Source organism: Paralichthys olivaceus, chromosome 21, assembly GCF_024713975.1.
Source record: "Paralichthys olivaceus isolate ysfri-2021 chromosome 21, ASM2471397v2, whole genome shotgun sequence".
Taxonomy (NCBI): Eukaryota; Metazoa; Chordata; class Actinopteri; order Pleuronectiformes; family Paralichthyidae; genus Paralichthys; species Paralichthys olivaceus.
This window is the reverse complement of record NC_091113.1, coordinates 8,718,625-8,736,199: the sequence shown is the minus strand read 5'-3', so window position 1 is coordinate 8,736,199 and position 17,575 is coordinate 8,718,625. Positions and strand designations below refer to the sequence as shown.

The following is a 17,575-nucleotide window of genomic DNA, read 5'->3' as shown; positions in this document are numbered from 1 at the left end:
AGATCTGATGCCAGAACCGCCTCAACTTTTTTTATTCAATGCGTATAGATGCTGTGCTTCTAACCCAGATCCATCCAGATGTCTGCACTCCTTTTACTCTGTCCCTGAGGGTGAGGAACTCAGATATCACTTACACCATGTGTGTATGTGCGTGTGTTTAATTAAAACCCACTTGAGTAGGTGGATGAGCAACCGGGCGTAGCTCTGCATCATGTGGGGCTCCAGGTTGGGCAGCGTGACCAACTCGTAGAGCAGCTTGATGAAGAGGATGTGGTCCTCTTTGCTGAACCTGCAGCCGTACAGCTTCAGAAACCTGGAAGTGAGAAGTGACCGTCAGTAAACAGACAGCATCAGTGTCTCAACATGAAGCCTCAACTAAACTCATTGAATCTGAGCTGATGCCAAGTGGACAAAGTGAATTAAAAGTTTAGACTTTATTTAAAGAACATGATGAATTGACGTCATAACCTGATGCCCTACTTGAGGCAAACACAAAAGCTCTGGGAAACATCCCATCTCCTCTTGAAACTGTTTGCTGAGAGATGGATGAGGATATAGAAAACAGATATTGTAGAAATAAAAAGGAAAATAAAATAGCATACTCTCTACTTTATGATAGCCCCGAGCCAAATCTAACACTCATGTATCCAATTATTCACCTTTTTTTCCATTTTTATATCCCTCTTTTGTTTCATTCTCTACTGTTTCATTTTGGTTACTTACTGTTATTATTTGTATTATTTCAAAGGATTTTATATGTAACCTGTAAATCTATCAAAGTCATGATTACTTATATATTATGATTATCATTTATTATCAATCTGGGGTGTTGAGACTGTGAGTGGGGTGGAATCTTTTTCTCTTGGAGAAGTAACTACTTGCAGGGATCAGACTCAAAGGCCGTAAAAAATAAACACTAAGTGATATTGATAGTATCTGCTTTTCTTCCCCATTTGCTTCAACGCAACAGACCTAAAGATCTAGTACTGAGTATTACTTAATATTTATCATAGCTATTGCCACCTATACAAGATTCTTGGACACGCTGTATTACAATACAATTTCCCTGCAACTTATATGACAGCCTATTTGTGAAGCTCTTTAATGTTGTTTTAGATGATACTGCAGTACATAGGTATTGATCTAAATACAATGTATAATATAGATATCCTTATATTACAGACAATCAAAAACACTGTCTAAAAATGATCCTGGAGTAACACAGCCTAAATGAACCACTCTGCAAACTATTATTAAGAATCCCAGATGTCTAATTGCGGGGTTTGACTTGTCATTACACACATGTATCCACAGCACAATGTTTCTTTATCACTTACGAGAAGAGTTTCCTGCACCAGAAGGCAACCCCAGGCCACAGCTCTCTGAGGAGGACAGCCCGGGACAGATTGGCTTTAATATCTGCCAAAAGCTCCGTAGCTTCCTGGTCCAAGCGGCCTGAGTAAGGCAGCAGGCCGTTGTACACAATCTCCTTCTGGGGGATGAACCCAGCCGTATCCCCGTCCTCTGCCATATTCCAGTCAGGCAGGTCGCTTTTCTGCAGCTGTTGTAATGATAATAATAATTTTAAACCAGAGTACAAATAAGAGGGTACTGGCCCTTCGGGCTTGAACCCTGAAAAATGCTCTCCTCTTGATTTAATGAATGTTGTGTCTTCTGGGAAGTGTGCCGCTGAAGTTAGTGGCCATAATCCGCTGTGTGCAAGCGGAAGGAGGGTGATCACAGGGGGAAAGTGTGTCACGCTAATTGAGCCGCAAAGCCCTGAGCGCACAGAGACAGGCCAGTTCCGCTTTGACCTGCAGTGTCAGGGCGCTGCGTCACCTCCTCCCTCCACATCTCAGTCATTCACACCTGCACCGGGCCACAGGGGTCGGGGACCGGTTGTAACGCACGGTGGGAGGTCGAGGAGGGAGAAATGAGCAGCCCACAGGTTGGGGGTGTGTTTATACTTTGATTTCACCTCAAGTGAGTTTAATAAGTGAAGGCTTTGATATATGAAGGCTTTCATGTGTGGTGGAAACCTGGAAGGCATCAATGCTGGACTACATATCCCAGAGGCGCTGTAAGAGTGCGTGCTGCGAGCTAATCTGCAGAATATTAGAATGATCTGATAACTGGATTAATGCTTCTCTCCTGTTCTACTGACTCACAGTGACTGTAACTGGAATCAACAAATAGGTCTATTTATCTGTCTATTTATCTATGGATCTATCTATGGATCTATCTATTTACCGGTCTATTTATCTACCTACCTACCTACCTACCTACTTTCCTACCTACCTATTAACAAAAATTAACCAGTATATAGTCTAATTAAATTAGAGTCCCTAATAAAAACTCCTGGTCATACTGTCTTGACGCCTTTGTCCTCTAAGTCCAGCACTTTGCATTACTGTGCACCCTTCCATGTAAATCCTTTTACTTTAAGCCCATGTAAGTCTCTGACCACTACATACTTAGAGTGGTGCAGGATAACGTCAGGCCTGCCTTTAGCAGCACTGACGCTTCTGCTAACCCAGTGAGGGCTTAGACAGCATAAAGCCATTTGACTTTGTTGCTCTGGTTGCTTGAGGAGAAATGGGGGCAATTGTGACTGCGACTCCACCTCAGCCTCTTTCATTAAGTGCCTTCATGGTTGCTTTGGCAGGTTAGACTTTACAACCCATGATGGCACCCTGCACCCTTTAGTCAGTCAGTTTCAAATTTCTGAGCAGAGTGCCCTGCATAAAATGATTTGCTCTCTATAAACACAGGGAATGACAGAACAGAACGGAACAGAATGTGCCTTCCACAAGACATCAGTCCAAAAGTGTCACATCGGACTTTGCCGAGAAATCTCGGCCAACTCTTAACCTGTTATATCCCCTCAGGCCTTTTGCGCCTTTTCTGACTCTCAAAGTAGAGACTACACCTGCCATCACTGTCCTCAATGGTAAACCAGGTACATGATGGTGTAAAGGTTTCTGTTTGTTCTTTGTAGTGGTGTTTAGAAAGAGAATCTGTGTGTTTGTGTGTGTTCAAGTGATTGAGGGTGTTTATATGGGCACATGCGCTTGCATGTGTGTGCATGCATGTGTGCACACATCTGTGAGAATCATTATTCCAAAAGTGGAGTCCACAGATGGAAAATGTGATTCAAGACGATGATGCCTCTTTGACACAGCAGGGAGAAGACCAAACAGAGAGAGACAGAGAGAGGGAATAAAGTGATGGAGGAGAGAGAGAGAAATGATGATCCCAATGGAAGTTGATGTTTTTGTATTCCATCAGCTTGCTCATCTTTAGCTCACAGTTTTCGGACGAAATCAACAGAGTCGGAAAAACACACACACAAACACACACATCAAGCCTCTCGTTTCACCAGTGATTTACAATGGTGCCAGTTTTCTTTCTGCTAAAATATTGGAAAACTCCTGTCGCCAATAAGTGTGAGGTTGTGTGTGATTAAGTTTGGAGGGTGAAGAGTGTAAATGATTTGTCTGGGAAACCTGTATTGAGATGTTAGCGCACACACACACCGAACAAGCACACACACACACACACACACACACACACACACACACACGTTTCCTTCCATCCAGCTGGGTTTCTCGCTGGGAGATATGCAATCCAGTTCCAGACAGACGGGTAATATATGGCCCCCGCTCCTGCCTCACACAGACACACACTCACACTTATACACATGCAGGCACACACTCTCAAACAAATACTTAACCACATTAGACTTTTCTACAGAACTAAGAGGACAGAGGACGGCTCTGCAGATTCTCCACTCAGATTCCTCTCTCACCAGCCTCTCCCTTGTTTCTTTTGGAGGCTTCAACGACAGATTGATGAGGAAGATGCGCTGGTGAATCTCGGCCCTGATGCCAAGGTAAGAAGGAAACAAGGAGACAGGGTAGAAAGGAAGAGGAAAAGAGTTTCCATCACAGCCCCTGTGGAGCTGCAGAAGGGACGACTTGACCAGCTGTGATTTCTAGTCGTGAGGAAAGGCAGAGCTGTGAGAAGAACCCAGGTATGCAGGGTTGACTCCCTGCTTATCTTCTTTTATCTCTTTTAGTCCTGCTTGTACTGCAGCTATACTATAGCTGTATGTTTGCTATATTTCATGACTACATATATGATTTATGTATGAACAGGAATGAGTCCACTGAGAGGTTTCTCCTGGCTTTTGATGTTCTTCTATGCAGGTACCACAAACTGCTTTCACATGTGAATTTTGCTCATATGTGCACAACATCTACCTGCATTGTGATTTATGCACAGATGCAGTTTCTGTCTATATCATCAATGCATACTCAAGTTTAAAACCTACCACAGACACACACACACTCCTACCTTCTGTACAGGTGTAGGTGGTGCAAAGGTCGACAATGTGTCGTCGCATATCTGTCGGCATCCATGTGACGAGCTGGTGGGCGTGCTGACTGAGATCCATGGCCTGCGCATCGTGACCAGCAACCTGCTCGAAGACCTGGAGAGAGTAGTGAGACACTCAAACATATTTAAATTAAGCTACATTTAGTTCTGATGTTGCAAGAGCCAGAAACCAGATGTTAAAAGCATAAGAAAAAAAAAGTGGAGAATTTCAGAAAACTGGTTTAGATGTATCTAATCTTGCTGTTTGTATGCATGTTGAAAATGTAAAGAGTAAAAGTTGGTAAGATTAACATTTTTGTCTACGTACAAGCATTTTTCAATGCTCTTTTCATTGTATGCAACAGGGTTGAGTCTTGTGGGAAACATTTGTGCGACAGACCAACAGGGAGTAGCTTCCAGTAAAAATGGAACAAGCAGCATTTTTTTCTGGCAGGAAGCACCGTGGTTTGTGGTGGTTTTTGGATGCAGGGAGAATACAACCAGTGTGAAAATGTTGGCTACTTATCACACCACCTTTCTAACCTACATCAGCAGGTTCCTGTGCATGAATACAGAATAAGACTAGATACAAACACAGATAAACACATTCTATCTTGTGTTTTTTGTGTTCTCAGACTAAAGAAAATGAAGAGATGCGTATAACTTTGGCTGAGCTGAGCAACAGCAGCAGCATCAGCAGTAACATCAGCAAGAGTGACATCAGCAGCAGCATCAGTGGAGGCGTCGGCGGTGGTGATGATAACAGTGATTTTGACAGGGACAGAGACAGCGATCTCTGGTGTGTGCAGGACGGACGAGTGTACGAGCAGGGAGAGGACTGGGATGTTGACAGCTGCACCTCCTGTACCTGTTGGGTCCGTGTTGAACACATTTGATACAACTATGACATATTAGCAGTGAGATGTACCCATGAGAGAGCACCAAGTCTAAGATCTGTCATCTGAGAGCAGACTGTAACATCATTTAACTTTTTGTGTGTGGCCCAGAGTCAAGTCTCACGTCATTCTACATTTTGATTTCCCGTCTCACAACAGTCAAGTCAAAGTCTTCCTCATTTTTTGAGTCTCAATCTTGTTTTCTTTTCAGTCAGACAACTTGCAGCAGCAGAAATCTCCAATTTAAGCATTTAAACAAGTCTCTTATATACGATTCAAAACTTGACATCTAGAGGTCCTTGCAAGACACCTACACTCAGACAGATTGCAGATCGCTTTTTCCCCACCTGTTACAACCTCCTTGCTCGCTGGGTTCATTTGAGTCCTTCCAAGTCTGAGCTGTCACACCACAGGTAGGGGACCATTAACTTAACTTAGCATAAAGTCTGCAAAGAGGGGGGAAACAGCTGGCCTGGCTCTGTTCAGGGGTAAAAAACAAACTACCACATCCAGGAAATCAGTGCTCCGGCCAAGAGATATTCTGGCTTATAGTCTTTAATGTGCATGAGCTTTAGAGGTGGTGAGAAGGACATGTTTGTTTAACTTAGCATTAAGACTAAAACCAATGGAGAAACACCTTGTCTGTCTTGTGAAAAAAAAAAAACCTATCTTGTTTTATCCATACAAAAACCTTGAAAAACAACTTGTGTGTTTATGGCCCATTGTGTGCCAGACTATTTCACAGCTGAGAGCCATGAGCTCAGTTGGACAGAGTCAGTCTAGTTATTTTCCCCTGATTTGTAAAGCTAAGCTAATGGTTTCTTGGCTCTAGCTCAAATTTAACTAACATACTGGCATCAATCTTCTGGTCTAATTCTCAACAAGACAGGGAATAAACTTAATTTCCCAACATGACAAATTATTCAAATTAACACACATTCACCAGTTGGGGAAGTTTCACCTTTATCCAAAGTGGTTTTTCATTTATTTCCAGAGCTGCTTGTGTTGGCCTCTATTTATATGTTACGCTTGATTTCTGTTTATCTTTATTAGTTCATTAGGTTTTTTGTAGATGGATTGGTGGAGTAACCAAACCTATGAGTCATACCTTTCCTCTGCAAAGACTGGCATCTAGCAAACACATCTGGTTCAGATATCATGGTAGAGCTATATCGACTATATTGTTACAACTAATTGGTCATGACTCTTCATTTCCTTATTAAGGATGGAAAGGTGGTGTGTCAGCAGGTGTCATGCCCTCCTGTATCCTGCATCTATCCATCCTTTATTGATGGAGATTGCTGCCCTGTCTGTGTCAGTAAGTTTGGTTTGCCAGCGACTATTGTTGAAGCGTGATAAGATCACTAAGTGAGATGGAAGTCTAGCAACAGCGCATGTGTGTCCATGTTTATAAAGATAACGAAGACGGCTGGTCCCCATGGTCTGAGTGGACTCACTGTTCTGTCACCTGTGGACGTGGAGGGCAGCAAAGAGGCCGATCATGCAACGGCATCATGCCGTCCTGTGCCGGCCCATCAGTTCAAACCCGCAGCTGCATGCTGATGAAGTGCGACCGCAAGGGTAGGACATGCGTTGACTTAATTTTTCGGGTTGTTTTGAAATATTGGTCACAACCAATCCAAGGTTGAGAGCAGAAATATGAAAAAAAAATTAGATTTTAGATGTAATTATAATTGGAAACATGTTGTTTTAGTTGCATGTGCACACAGTGTAGGTGGCCTGTAATTATTTTTTAGATTTTCCAGGCAGCTGCACTGTAAGAATCTACTTGTTATAATCTTTATGTGCATGTTTCATGTCTAGTGCGTGCTGAAGGGAACTGGGGCATTTGGTCTCCTTGGTCTCCTTGTACAACCACATGTGGAGAGGGAAGCATTAAAAGGGTACGTCTCTGCAACAACCCTCTGCCACACAAGGGGGGCAGAGGGTGCTCAGGCAGGGCCATGGAGACACAAGCTTGCAACAACTCACTCTGCCCCAGTAAGAACAGGAGTGCCTATGCACACAAAACCTCTGTACTTGAGCACTGTGGTTCTTTACTTCCTTGAAACTAAATCATGTGTTTACGTGTAGTTGCTGGAGGCTGGACAACTTGGTCTGAATGGTCATCGTGCTCAGAGTCTTGTGGAGGAGGTCTTTCAAGTCGCCAGAGAGCGTGCTTGAACCCTGCCCCTCAGAATGGTGGGAAGCCTTGTGCTGGAGAAGCTGTGGACTATGACGCTTGTAACAAACAACCATGTCCTATAGGTAAACTTAACCATGCCCACAAATATCAGGGTATAATTGTGATAGCAGATATTATTCTATAAATAAGCTTTACATCTATGGAAACATATTTTTAAGCAAAATCTTGCAGTGTTTATTCTGCTTTAATTCAATTATTGAAGCTTAGGGAAAATTAATTAGTCAAAAGTAAATTTCCATTGTCCCAATCTGATTAATGTGCACACGCTTGCATGTATGCTTTCAGACATGTGTTTGCTGTCGAGTCCATGTTTTCCTGGTGTGGCGTGCACATCACATACTGATGGATCATGGGAGTGCGGTCGCTGTCCATTGGGTTTAAATGGCAATGGTACTCACTGTGAAGATGAAAATGAGGTAATTAACACATATCTTAGACAGGTTGTAACTCAGAAGTAAGAATCTTGGGCAGGGACATGATCAGAGCACAGGACAATGCTGCAAATGGGAGGCATTAGAGACAACATGTTTGAAGTTAATTTGTATCCAGAAAACCTGTAGAAAAACCACGCAGACACTGGGAGAACATGTTAACTCCATACAGAATGAGAACCTACTTGCTGTGAGGCAATAGTGCTAACCACCACCTACATAAAGATCATTATGTCAGAATTATTTCAAGGGTTGACTGGTTGACATTTCAGGTTTTCAGCAAAATGTCTCAACAGTTATTCGATGAATTGTCACAACATTTTTATCATTTTGGCACTTCATGCACATTATATATACTATGTTTGACAAATAAAACCTCTTATCTATGACTCTGTAGTCTGATCCCGGCAGGAACTTCCTTCTGTACACAACCCCTGTCACAGATTTGTACATATTCTGACCATGTTTTATCCATCTCTTCAGTGTGAAGTGGAGGGTGTGTGTGTTACAGAGTGTGTAAATACAGACCCAGGGTTTTACTGCCTGCCCTGTCCTCCTCGTTATAAAGGCACGCAGCCATATGGCCTCGGACTGCAGGAAGCCCAGAAAACCAGACAGGCATGTTTTTACTCTTTGAGCCTTATTTTTTAAATTATTTTATATATAGTTTTGTATGAGCTACTTTCATTGCTTTGACCACAATCATGAACTACTTGTGAATTCTGGGATGCTTGCTTTTGTTGTAGGTGTGTGAACCGTACAATCCTTGCAAAGACAACACACACACCTGCCACAAGTATGCTGAATGTGTGTACCTGGGCCTGGCATCTGAGGTCTTGTACAAGTGTATGTGCGCGACTGGGTTTGCAGGCGACGGCTTTTTGTGTGGCGAAGACTCTGACCTGGATGGGTGGCCCAATAACAGATTGACCTGCAAGCAAAACGCAACCTATCACTGTCAAAAGGTAAAACAAATACACCAAAATTAAAATATCAGAGGTTCTGAAGCTGTGTTCTGGTTGGATTTGCTTCCGCTTACTTGAATTGTGATTGGCTGCAGGACAACTGCCCCATGTTACCAAACTCTGGACAGGAAGACCTGGACAAGGACGGACAGGGAGACGCCTGTGATCCTGATGATGACAATGATGACATCATAGATGAGAGGGTGGGGTTACCGTTGAGCTTTACTTTCAGGATACCATGTCTGGTGTATATTGATATCTCTGTGTATGAATGCATGGATGAATGACTGTGATACTGTTTGAAATAGGACAATTGCCCACTGGTGTTCAACCCTCGGCAGTATGATTCTGACAGAGACGGGGTCGGGGACAGCTGTGACAACTGTGCGTTTGATAGCAACCCACTGCAGGCAGACACTGACGGCAACGGAGAGGGAGATGCCTGCAGCATTGACATAGATGGAGATGGTAGGAGCTACTCACCGAACCATGGAACATATTACTTACTTTTAGATACTTATCCAATGTTTTGTTGCACCCTTTCCTCTATTTAACAAAAGAACATTACATTACCCAAAACTTAAGCTTATTTCTTCTTTCTTCTGAAAAACCAATTCGTTCCCTGCAGTCTTGTTTTTTAATCTAGTGTATCCACCTTTGAATATCAGTTGGAGCCAGTTAACTACTTTAAATAACTAACTCAATAAAAGTGCCTTTAGATTGATGGAGAGAGAAGGGGAGAGCAGTAGGGGAAAAGAATAAAGTTCCTATATGTAAACAATAACTAATGAATGTCCAAATAATAATAAAGATGTGTATTTTAAAAAGTGTCTTTAGCCTACTGTTAAATCATTCTTTGTATATGGATTCAATTACATTTACCCAAACACAGCTTAGATTTATATAGGTTGCTGTGTTTTATTTATGTGGGATAAAATGGTAAAAGCCACATGAAATGCATCTTACCTGCAGTGTGTGCATGTATGTCTTTCTTCAGAGGTTCTGAATGACCGCGACAACTGTCCCTTAATCTACAACACTGACCAGAGGGACACAGACCTGGACGGTGTCGGAGACCAGTGTGACAACTGTCCCCTTCTACACAACCCTCTGCAGGTCCCTGAAAACCCACACAAATAAAAACATACAATATTCAGAAGCATTTACAATATATTTACAATATGTTTGTGTGTGTGTGTGTGTGTGTGTGTGTGTATGAGCAGCTTGACTCTGACAATGACCTGGTGGGGGACATGTGCGACAACAACGAGGACATTGATGAGGATGGCATCCAAAACTCTCTAGACAACTGTCCTTACATCGCCAATAGCAATCAGGCCGACCATGATAATGATGGGAGGGGAGATGCCTGCGACCATGACGATGACAACGATGGTATCCCTGACGACCGGGACAACTGCCGACTTGTGCCCAACACGGATCAGCTGGACTCGGATGGTCAGTGTTGTTTTGGGTCTTCAAACTGGAAATCAAACAAATAAAAGGGCATCACTTGCAGAAAGTCGAACCTAATCTACTGAAAATCCATCAACAGGACTGAGACCGCCTCTAATTTCATAATACAAATGATTATTATTGCATTATTTCGTCCAGTTCTTTTCGACCACAACACTCAAACTCTCTATTCCTCTTTCTCTCTCTTTCTCGCTCAGGTGATGGCAGTGGTGAAGCATGTTTTGACGACTTTGACAATGACAGTATTCCAGATTCGCTGGATCCGTGTCCACTGAACCAAGACATTGGTTCTACAGACTTCAGGAGGTTTCAGGTTGTTTTGTTGGACCCGAAAGGCACAACGCAGTCTGACCCCTTCTGGGTGATCCGCAGCCAGGGCACAGAGTTGCTGCAGACAGCAAACTCTGACCCTGGCATCGCTTTAGGTCAGATTGCTCATGATTGCAGAAAAATCGAAACCCATTCCAAGAATAATGATGGAGTGTAAAAAAATGTCCCCTTGGTTACAGGATATGACAAGTTCAGTGCTGTGGACTTCAGCGTAACGTTTTATGTGAACACCAACCGAGACGATGACTACGCAGGCATTGTGTTCGCCTACCAGTCCAGTCAACGCTTCTATGTTGTCATGTGGAAACAGGTGAGGCTTGAATGCCGACCTCTCCTGTCCCTTCAATCTACACTTGTAATATCACACTTTGCTCTGTCTACTTCTGTATATACATCAACTTAACCGTCACACTCCTTTATCCTCCACGTTCTCTCTTTCTATGGGAGCAGGTTTCTCAGGCCTACTGGGAGAAAAAGCCATCCAAAGCTTTCGGCACAGCAGGAGTCTCCATTAAACTGGTCAATTCCACCACAGGACCAGGGGAGTATCTCCGCAATGCCCTCTGGCACACCAGAAATACCAGAAACCAGGCAATTCTGTCCCTTTTTCTACTGCATTCTGTTCGTCATAAACCACATAAAGTTAATTTAAGAAGAGGCAGGCCCTTCCTTAAATGACCCCGAACACATCATCCTTTGTTAGACTGACACATCAGATACTTAAGACAATATTCTTGCCCCCTCTGACATCTGCATTGGTCTGTTTCAGGTCAGAACACTGTGGCATGACCCAAATAAAACTGGCTGGAAGGACTTCACGGCCTACCGCATGCACCTTATCCACAGACCCAAGACTGGGTTCATCAGGTACAAAGACACAATAACATCATCATATGGTAGAAGGTGTCATTTCTATCACTGGATGATCAGCAGCTTGATTAGCATTAGCAGTATTAAGGTAAATTAACTTAATTGAGTGACTAGATAAATTAATCTTGCTTTTATTAAATTAATTGTGCCGACAACACAGGTTTAACTGCAGGTAGATTTTCATTATTTAATGAAGTAAACAAAACAAATTGCTGAATGAAAGGTAAAATGAGATTTGTACCAAATAGGGGGGGAAAAAAACATACAAAAAAGTGTCCTTTTTCTCTTAATAACACATTTGGGGCTCAGTCAATACCAGCTCAGGCTATGTGGGTTTTCATGGGGCAACAATCTGCTGAGTAACCTCTTAAATCTGTGAAAATCACATTCAGTATCACCCTTGAAGGAATAATTCATCCTCAGATGTCCTTATGCCCAGGGATATCATCAATCTCCCAGAGTTATTTTATGATAACCGTGTGATTCACTCTCTTTGTTGTACACAGTTCTCCTCAACCTGTCACATCTACTTCTGCTTAGTTGCACCTCCCACTAATGGACTTTGAAAAAAAAGGCCTCCAAGCAATAAGTTTTCTGTGCTCTATGCTGTTTATGTGTGTGTGGATTTAGAGAACAACACCATGGCTGAAGCTCTGTTTTCAAGCTGAGAAAAAGTGAAGGGGGGTGATAACAACACTGTTGTGTGCCAAGTGCAGTTGTTCCGGTACCTTTAAAGAAGGCCATCTTTGAAGACGCAAGCATTAGCTATGCTGCATTCTGGGAACTGAACAGTTGCTCTGTATGACTGCATGATTCTTGAATGTGAGACTGAAAAGAAGCTCTTTGATTGTGAAGGACGCGCACACATCAATATTTCTGATAGGTGCTACAAAGATCCATTATGAGTGCTTTAATTGTATCTCCATTTGACGTCATGTCCTCACAAACCTTTATGGAGCTCGAAGTAGAATTTTATTTGAGGGTCCCCACAGCCTCAGTGCTGTTGAATACTGTCAGCGCTGGATCATTCCCACAGTTACTGTGAATTTAATACATCCATTATAAGCTTTATTAGCTGTAGCTGTGTTGAGACAGAGACAGCAGGAGTTAATTAAACCAGCAGTATTGGCTGTGAAAAAAATGGAAAACAATGTTTAACACTTTCAGGGGTCTGAAAAAGATTCTAACTTGCCACGTGCACTTGTCTTGCTGACTGTGTTGTGTCCCCTAATGCAGGGTGGTGGTGTATGAGGGCAGGGAGATTTTGACCGACTCGGGGGCAGTGTATGACCACACCCTGGCTGGAGGCAGACTGGGACTGTTCGTCTTCTCACAGGAACACGTCCTTTTCTCGGACCTCAGATACGAGTGCAGAGGTGAGACATTTAACATTTCTCCTGTGGACTGATCAGTGGTGGAGGAAAAGTACTCAGATCTTTTACTTGAATACCTTTTAATCAGTGTGGACAGTCACTATTAATAATAGTGACTGTCCACACTGATTTGTCGTCCATTCCTATCATATAAGATGACTTCTGATGCCCTTATGTTGTCTCTTTTTTTCCCTCAGATAACTGAAATATATTTGCTGGGATATTCGGGGAAACTCTGCAACAACCCACATTAATTTCAGAAAATCTTATTTCAACTGAGAATGGGAGGATGCACCAAACCCAGCCAAGCCTATCAGCTAATGACATCATCTATCAGCTTTTTATGCAACGGCCATTATTTCAGACTGTCTCATTCAGCGGCTAATAATGACAGTAACTTCTTATTGCTTTTAATTTGTGCTTTCCTTAAGGTTGTAAATAATTATTTATTGCCAGATACTCAATATGAAAAGGAGATATGTGAGGATAAACTGGTGAAGTAAATAGAGCTGATGTCTGGTAATTTATCAATAAAATATTTTTAATCCAATTGTTTCTTTTCTGAAGACACCAGTACAGTGTGATTGTGTAACTGTGGTCTCTAGCGGCTTCTAGTGGTGGAGGCAATCATGACAAGTGATGTATGGGAAACAAAGCATTTGAGGTGTCCTCATAAGTGTACTTAAAGGTGAAGCTCATTTTCACTACTTAATAGGCTACTTCGGTACAGTACAGTATTTGAGAAAATGCCCCTAGTTACTGCACACCTTTGGATAGAGCAACTGAGGTAACTGTTGTATTTAAGCTTTGACAGACTAATTGTTATACCAACAACAATAATGTTCATACCTATAAATGTAATATTATTATTAATGATAGCAGAACCAATTAATAACAGCAGAAATGGTCATAATAATGATGACACAATGCAACAGGCTAATATATCAGCAACAATAAATTAGATAACTCATTTTCCTACCACTACAACTATTATTAATATTAATCATTTCCATACTAACAGAAGGGTCAACATTACTTTAAAAGCCATGCTTGTGTTTACTTTTTGTGGTTTTTCTGTATTATCATTACTTATTTATGGTTTAGATTTTAAAGGGATAAATCTGTGTCTCCCAAGAAATCCGACCCTGAAACTCCAGCAGAGTAAATAGCTTTCTTTGTTGTGACTCAAAACACCAAACCTGTTGAACCTGTTGGAAACTGCAGCTCGCGCACACAGCTACATTTATACACACTAATACACACACGTGTTGCAATAGTCACATTGTGGGACTATATATCGTCTCGCATCTATTTCCAGGGACTGTGATCAACATCAGAACCAGGTGTTCTATCCCAAACAGCTTCTGTCCAAATCACGGGTTTTCAGCCAAAGGCACATTCACACGCACATACACATACACACACACTACCTGGCGCAGTGAATGACCGACGTCACCACCCGTTTCCAATGGCACATGAAGAATGAGGAAGAGGAGTCCATCCATGGGACAGAGAGAGAACAGCCATCACTAAAGAGAAAGTTGTGTGAGAGTAAGTCATTGATACTTCAGGTGTCAACCATCACTGGAGACATGGTGTTGCCCTCCAATGTTGGAGGCTGGTGCTCCAGGTTCTTGGAGCGACACCGCTCTGCGCTGAATTTTGCGCTGCTGGTTACCGGCTACACTTTCTATCTGATCGTCGGCGCCGGGATCTTCTCCACCATCGAGCTGCCCTACGAGCAGGAGCTCCGGGAGCAGCTGCAGGAGGCCCGCAAGGACTTCCTCCGCAACAACACCTGCGTGTCCGACGCGCGCCTGGAGGAGCTGCTGACCCGAGCGCTGGAAGCCAGCAACTATGGCGTCTCGGTGCTGGGTAACGACAGCGACCGCAACTGGGACTTCGTATCCTCGCTGTTCTTCACCAGCACCGTGCTGACCACAACAGGTGAGGCCGGGACACAGGTGAGGGGCTCCAACACTTAGAAACTGCAGTGTGATGACTGTGGGCTGGAAGCTGTAGTTTAACCAGTTCTTTTAGTAGCTCGTTATGAAGGCAACCTTTGTAAAGCGTTTTTATTTTTCATTGTAACAAAAGGCTCAAGGACAAGATCCCCTCCCCACACTTTATTTTATATCCCAGCAATGTTTTCTTTTCGACAAAAAAGTTCAATAAACATCTTTCAGTTAATTCTCTAGAATCCACTCTTTTTGGTTTGAAAAGTTTAACCTTGAAAAAAGTTTTCTCCTCACTGAAAGTATGTGCAATAGGAGTTTCAACCGTCTAACTTTCTGTCTCCAAACAAGGTGTGATGTCACTTACTTTTCATTTCCTCTCTATATAAAACATCGATATGTCTTAAACTTGAATTTAATGTGAGCACATCAATGAGAAATCATTCGCCACAGTGAAGGTCAAACGCCAAAATAACATTTCTGAGTTGATTTATACTTCATGGATCATTTACAGCTCATTAGCCGTTTAAGTAGCAATGTGTAAGATATCTGAGGTTTTCTAAGGCTCTCTTTGCAAAAAAACATGATATAATCCTCATATCTAAGTTGTATTAACTCTATAGTGAGCCTAAAATAAAAACTGTAGCATTTGTATTTCAATAGAATAAGCCTGTCGCAGCAGCACCATGTTGGATCGTCATATTGCTACAGATCGCCTAAAAGGACAAAGTGGTCTGAGGCTAAGTTTCGCATGTGTTTACTGCCTCTTCTGGCTTTTTTGGCGCTCGGTTTGGTGCATTACCGCCACAAGCTGGTCTGGAGTTGGGATGAATCGACTGTGAGTGTGCGTTTGTTTACTGAAGAAGCTGCATGAGGAACTGCGCCCGTAAAAATACGTAGAAGAAGAAGTGGGAACAGGAGGTTGTTGTCTGTAGAAATTTTGCGAACAGAAAAGACGTTGAATGGAGGAAAATACTTCTAAATTGACCATCGACAAACCAAATGAACGACAGACTTCATCTGAGATAAACACCGTGTTGTCTCCAGGATGGAAAACTACTAAGACAGAGACTTTCTGACGCTGAAGTCTGTTGAACAGGTAATTTACCACATCAATATAAATTAAATCTGTTGTTCAATAGATTAGTTTATTTGTATCTTCAAACTGATGCTGTTATAGTAACATTTACATTGTTACAGATAGATTCATATTGTGAATTACTCCTGCCTAAGATCATTGTAGTACTTGTTGAGTCGTATTCATTTGGTTTGGTGAACTTCCCACCACCTCAGGATGTAAAATCATTTATTACAGGAGGAGACCACTTAGTCATGTATCACTTATTTTCTTACTGTTCTTTTACAGCTTTCTGACCCTGACACATCAACTTCAATGAAAGAACAAAAAAATTCAGATCCGGCTGTATTTAACAATGGAGTTTGCACTGGAACACAGGCAAGTCTATGCACTGAATTTTTGATTCTCTAATGGTTTATTAACAAAAGTTATTTCCTCTCCTTTCTGACTGTCATTTTACCATATCCATTAAAACAAAGTTTGAAATGCTTTAGTATTATAATATTATTTGTTTGTTTTCACAGCTTGCATCTGAAATTAATCACTCACATGCAGTCAATGTTCAAAGTTGTTTACATGTATATCAGATATTGAATGATTGAAAACTGGGATTTCAGCTTATATTAAAAAATGCATTTTTATAAATACACATAAAACCTTTATTAGATTTGACATCATGCTTGTGGAATACAAACCCTCTAAGTCATACTCATATAACTAAATGTTAAATATTATATTAATAAGTATTGTGACTGTTTTCAACAGGACTGATCCAGACGGGAGGTCGCCATTTGTCCTTGAAAAGCAAAGCTGAATCATGGTGCCTTCAGGCACACCAACCTGTGTAAAAAAATCTGTTTATTTACATAATATATATTAAAAATAATTATAGTAAATCTGTTTAATGTCCTTTCATTATTGTACTTTTCATTACAGTGTAAACTCAACTGAACACATATTTATAGTGGGTTACAGTATATTAGTACACATATTTGAATAACTGTGTGAATTACTGTCCAAAGTCTACTTATGTCATTGTTTTTTTAAGTCTACATAAAGGCAATATACATTTTCCTATGACCACTGAAACAGCTTTTAATTGCTGTAATCATTCCTCCTTTTCAAAGTGACTATCAAAAGTTTGCTTTAGTGCTTTCAATGAAAGTGATAGGGGACAGTCCTCATTTTGTGCAAAATGTCCTTAAAAGTGTATTTGAGACTCGATCTAATAAGAGACTTTGCTGTCTGAGTTAGTCAAATAAGTATGTTGTTGGAACTCTGTTTCCATCAACAGTGTCCTCCTGCAGTGAAAGGACAAATGAATAAGTAGTAAAAACAAATGGTAAAAGCAACAAATTACAATCATAAAGAAGTACATAAAATAAATTGTACTAAGATAGTAAAAGGTCACTAAAGTTAAATAAATTAATATTAAAATGTATTAAATATTAATAAAAATAAATAATAACGATCAACACTAACATTTTATAAAGAATTACTAAACTATTTGTTTTCCATAAATGAACAATTTGATATGAAGACTGAGGTTACACTATTATGTTGCTGTACTATTTTCTATCATGGAAAGCAGTCAGCGAGAATACAATTATTTGTGGGT

At 41.4% G+C, this 17,575-nt stretch overlaps 3 protein-coding genes and 1 long non-coding RNA gene across 4 annotated transcripts in view; 2 read left to right on the top strand and 2 right to left on the bottom strand.

Moving 5' to 3' along the window:
* LOC109626950 (proteasome activator complex subunit 4B-like) overlaps nucleotides 1–1,740 on the bottom strand; it is a 35,341-nt gene extending 33,601 nt beyond the window's left edge. The window contains exons 1-2 of the mRNA XM_020083219.2: nucleotides 1,338–1,740; nucleotides 173–313 (exon numbers count right to left, since the gene is read on the bottom strand). Of these exons, the coding sequence (XP_019938778.2) occupies nucleotides 173–313; nucleotides 1,338–1,531 (335 nt within the window). The 5' untranslated portion in view covers nucleotides 1,532–1,740. The remainder of the gene's footprint in view (nucleotides 1–172; nucleotides 314–1,337) is intronic.
* A 1,924-nt stretch (nucleotides 1,741–3,664) lies between these two features.
* On the top strand, nucleotides 3,665–13,468 carry LOC109626951 (thrombospondin-2-like). The gene is made up of 21 exons (XM_069517220.1): nucleotides 3,665–4,033; nucleotides 4,158–4,208; nucleotides 4,368–4,504; nucleotides 5,013–5,252; nucleotides 6,498–6,591; nucleotides 6,690–6,854; nucleotides 7,098–7,274; nucleotides 7,368–7,541; nucleotides 7,765–7,895; nucleotides 8,394–8,528; nucleotides 8,657–8,875; nucleotides 8,971–9,078; nucleotides 9,184–9,343; nucleotides 9,873–9,991; nucleotides 10,099–10,333; nucleotides 10,549–10,776; nucleotides 10,861–10,991; nucleotides 11,132–11,272; nucleotides 11,451–11,548; nucleotides 12,788–12,927; nucleotides 13,122–13,468. Exons 2-21 carry the CDS (start codon nucleotides 4,160–4,162, stop codon nucleotides 13,127–13,129), a joined length of 2,889 nt encoding a protein of 962 aa, XP_069373321.1. The 5' UTR covers nucleotides 3,665–4,033; nucleotides 4,158–4,159; the 3' UTR covers nucleotides 13,130–13,468.
* The window catches only part of LOC138406004 (uncharacterized), an 11,613-nt gene continuing 2,763 nt past the window's right edge, over nucleotides 8,726–17,575 (bottom strand). Inside the window, exons 2-5 of the long non-coding RNA XR_011239674.1 lie at nucleotides 10,117–10,358; nucleotides 9,842–9,995; nucleotides 8,950–9,043; nucleotides 8,726–8,841 (exon numbers count right to left, since the gene is read on the bottom strand). This is a non-coding gene — a long non-coding RNA (uncharacterized lncRNA). The remainder of the gene's footprint in view (nucleotides 8,842–8,949; nucleotides 9,044–9,841; nucleotides 9,996–10,116; nucleotides 10,359–17,575) is intronic.
* Nucleotides 14,240–17,575, top strand: part of LOC109626953 (potassium channel subfamily K member 1-like) — a 7,411-nt gene continuing 4,075 nt past the window's right edge. Inside the window, exon 1 of the mRNA XM_020083224.2 lies at nucleotides 14,240–14,871. Coding sequence (XP_019938783.1) covers nucleotides 14,367–14,871 — 505 coding nt within the window. The 5' untranslated portion in view covers nucleotides 14,240–14,366. The remainder of the gene's footprint in view (nucleotides 14,872–17,575) is intronic.

What these genes read in the sequence shown, in the direction of transcription:
- LOC109626951 (XM_069517220.1), top strand. Translation starts at nt 4,160, where the DNA reads ATGAGTCCACTGAGAGGTTTCTCCTGGCTTTTGATGTTCTTCTATGCA. An exon ending in ATGACATCATAGATGAGAGG is followed by an intron (nt 9,079 to 9,183) that starts GTGGGGTTACCG and finishes TGTTTGAAATAG; the next exon opens with GACAATTGCCCACTGGTGTT. An exon ending in CCAGAAATACCAGAAACCAG is followed by an intron (nt 11,273 to 11,450) that starts GCAATTCTGTCC and finishes GGTCTGTTTCAG; the next exon opens with GTCAGAACACTGTGGCATGA.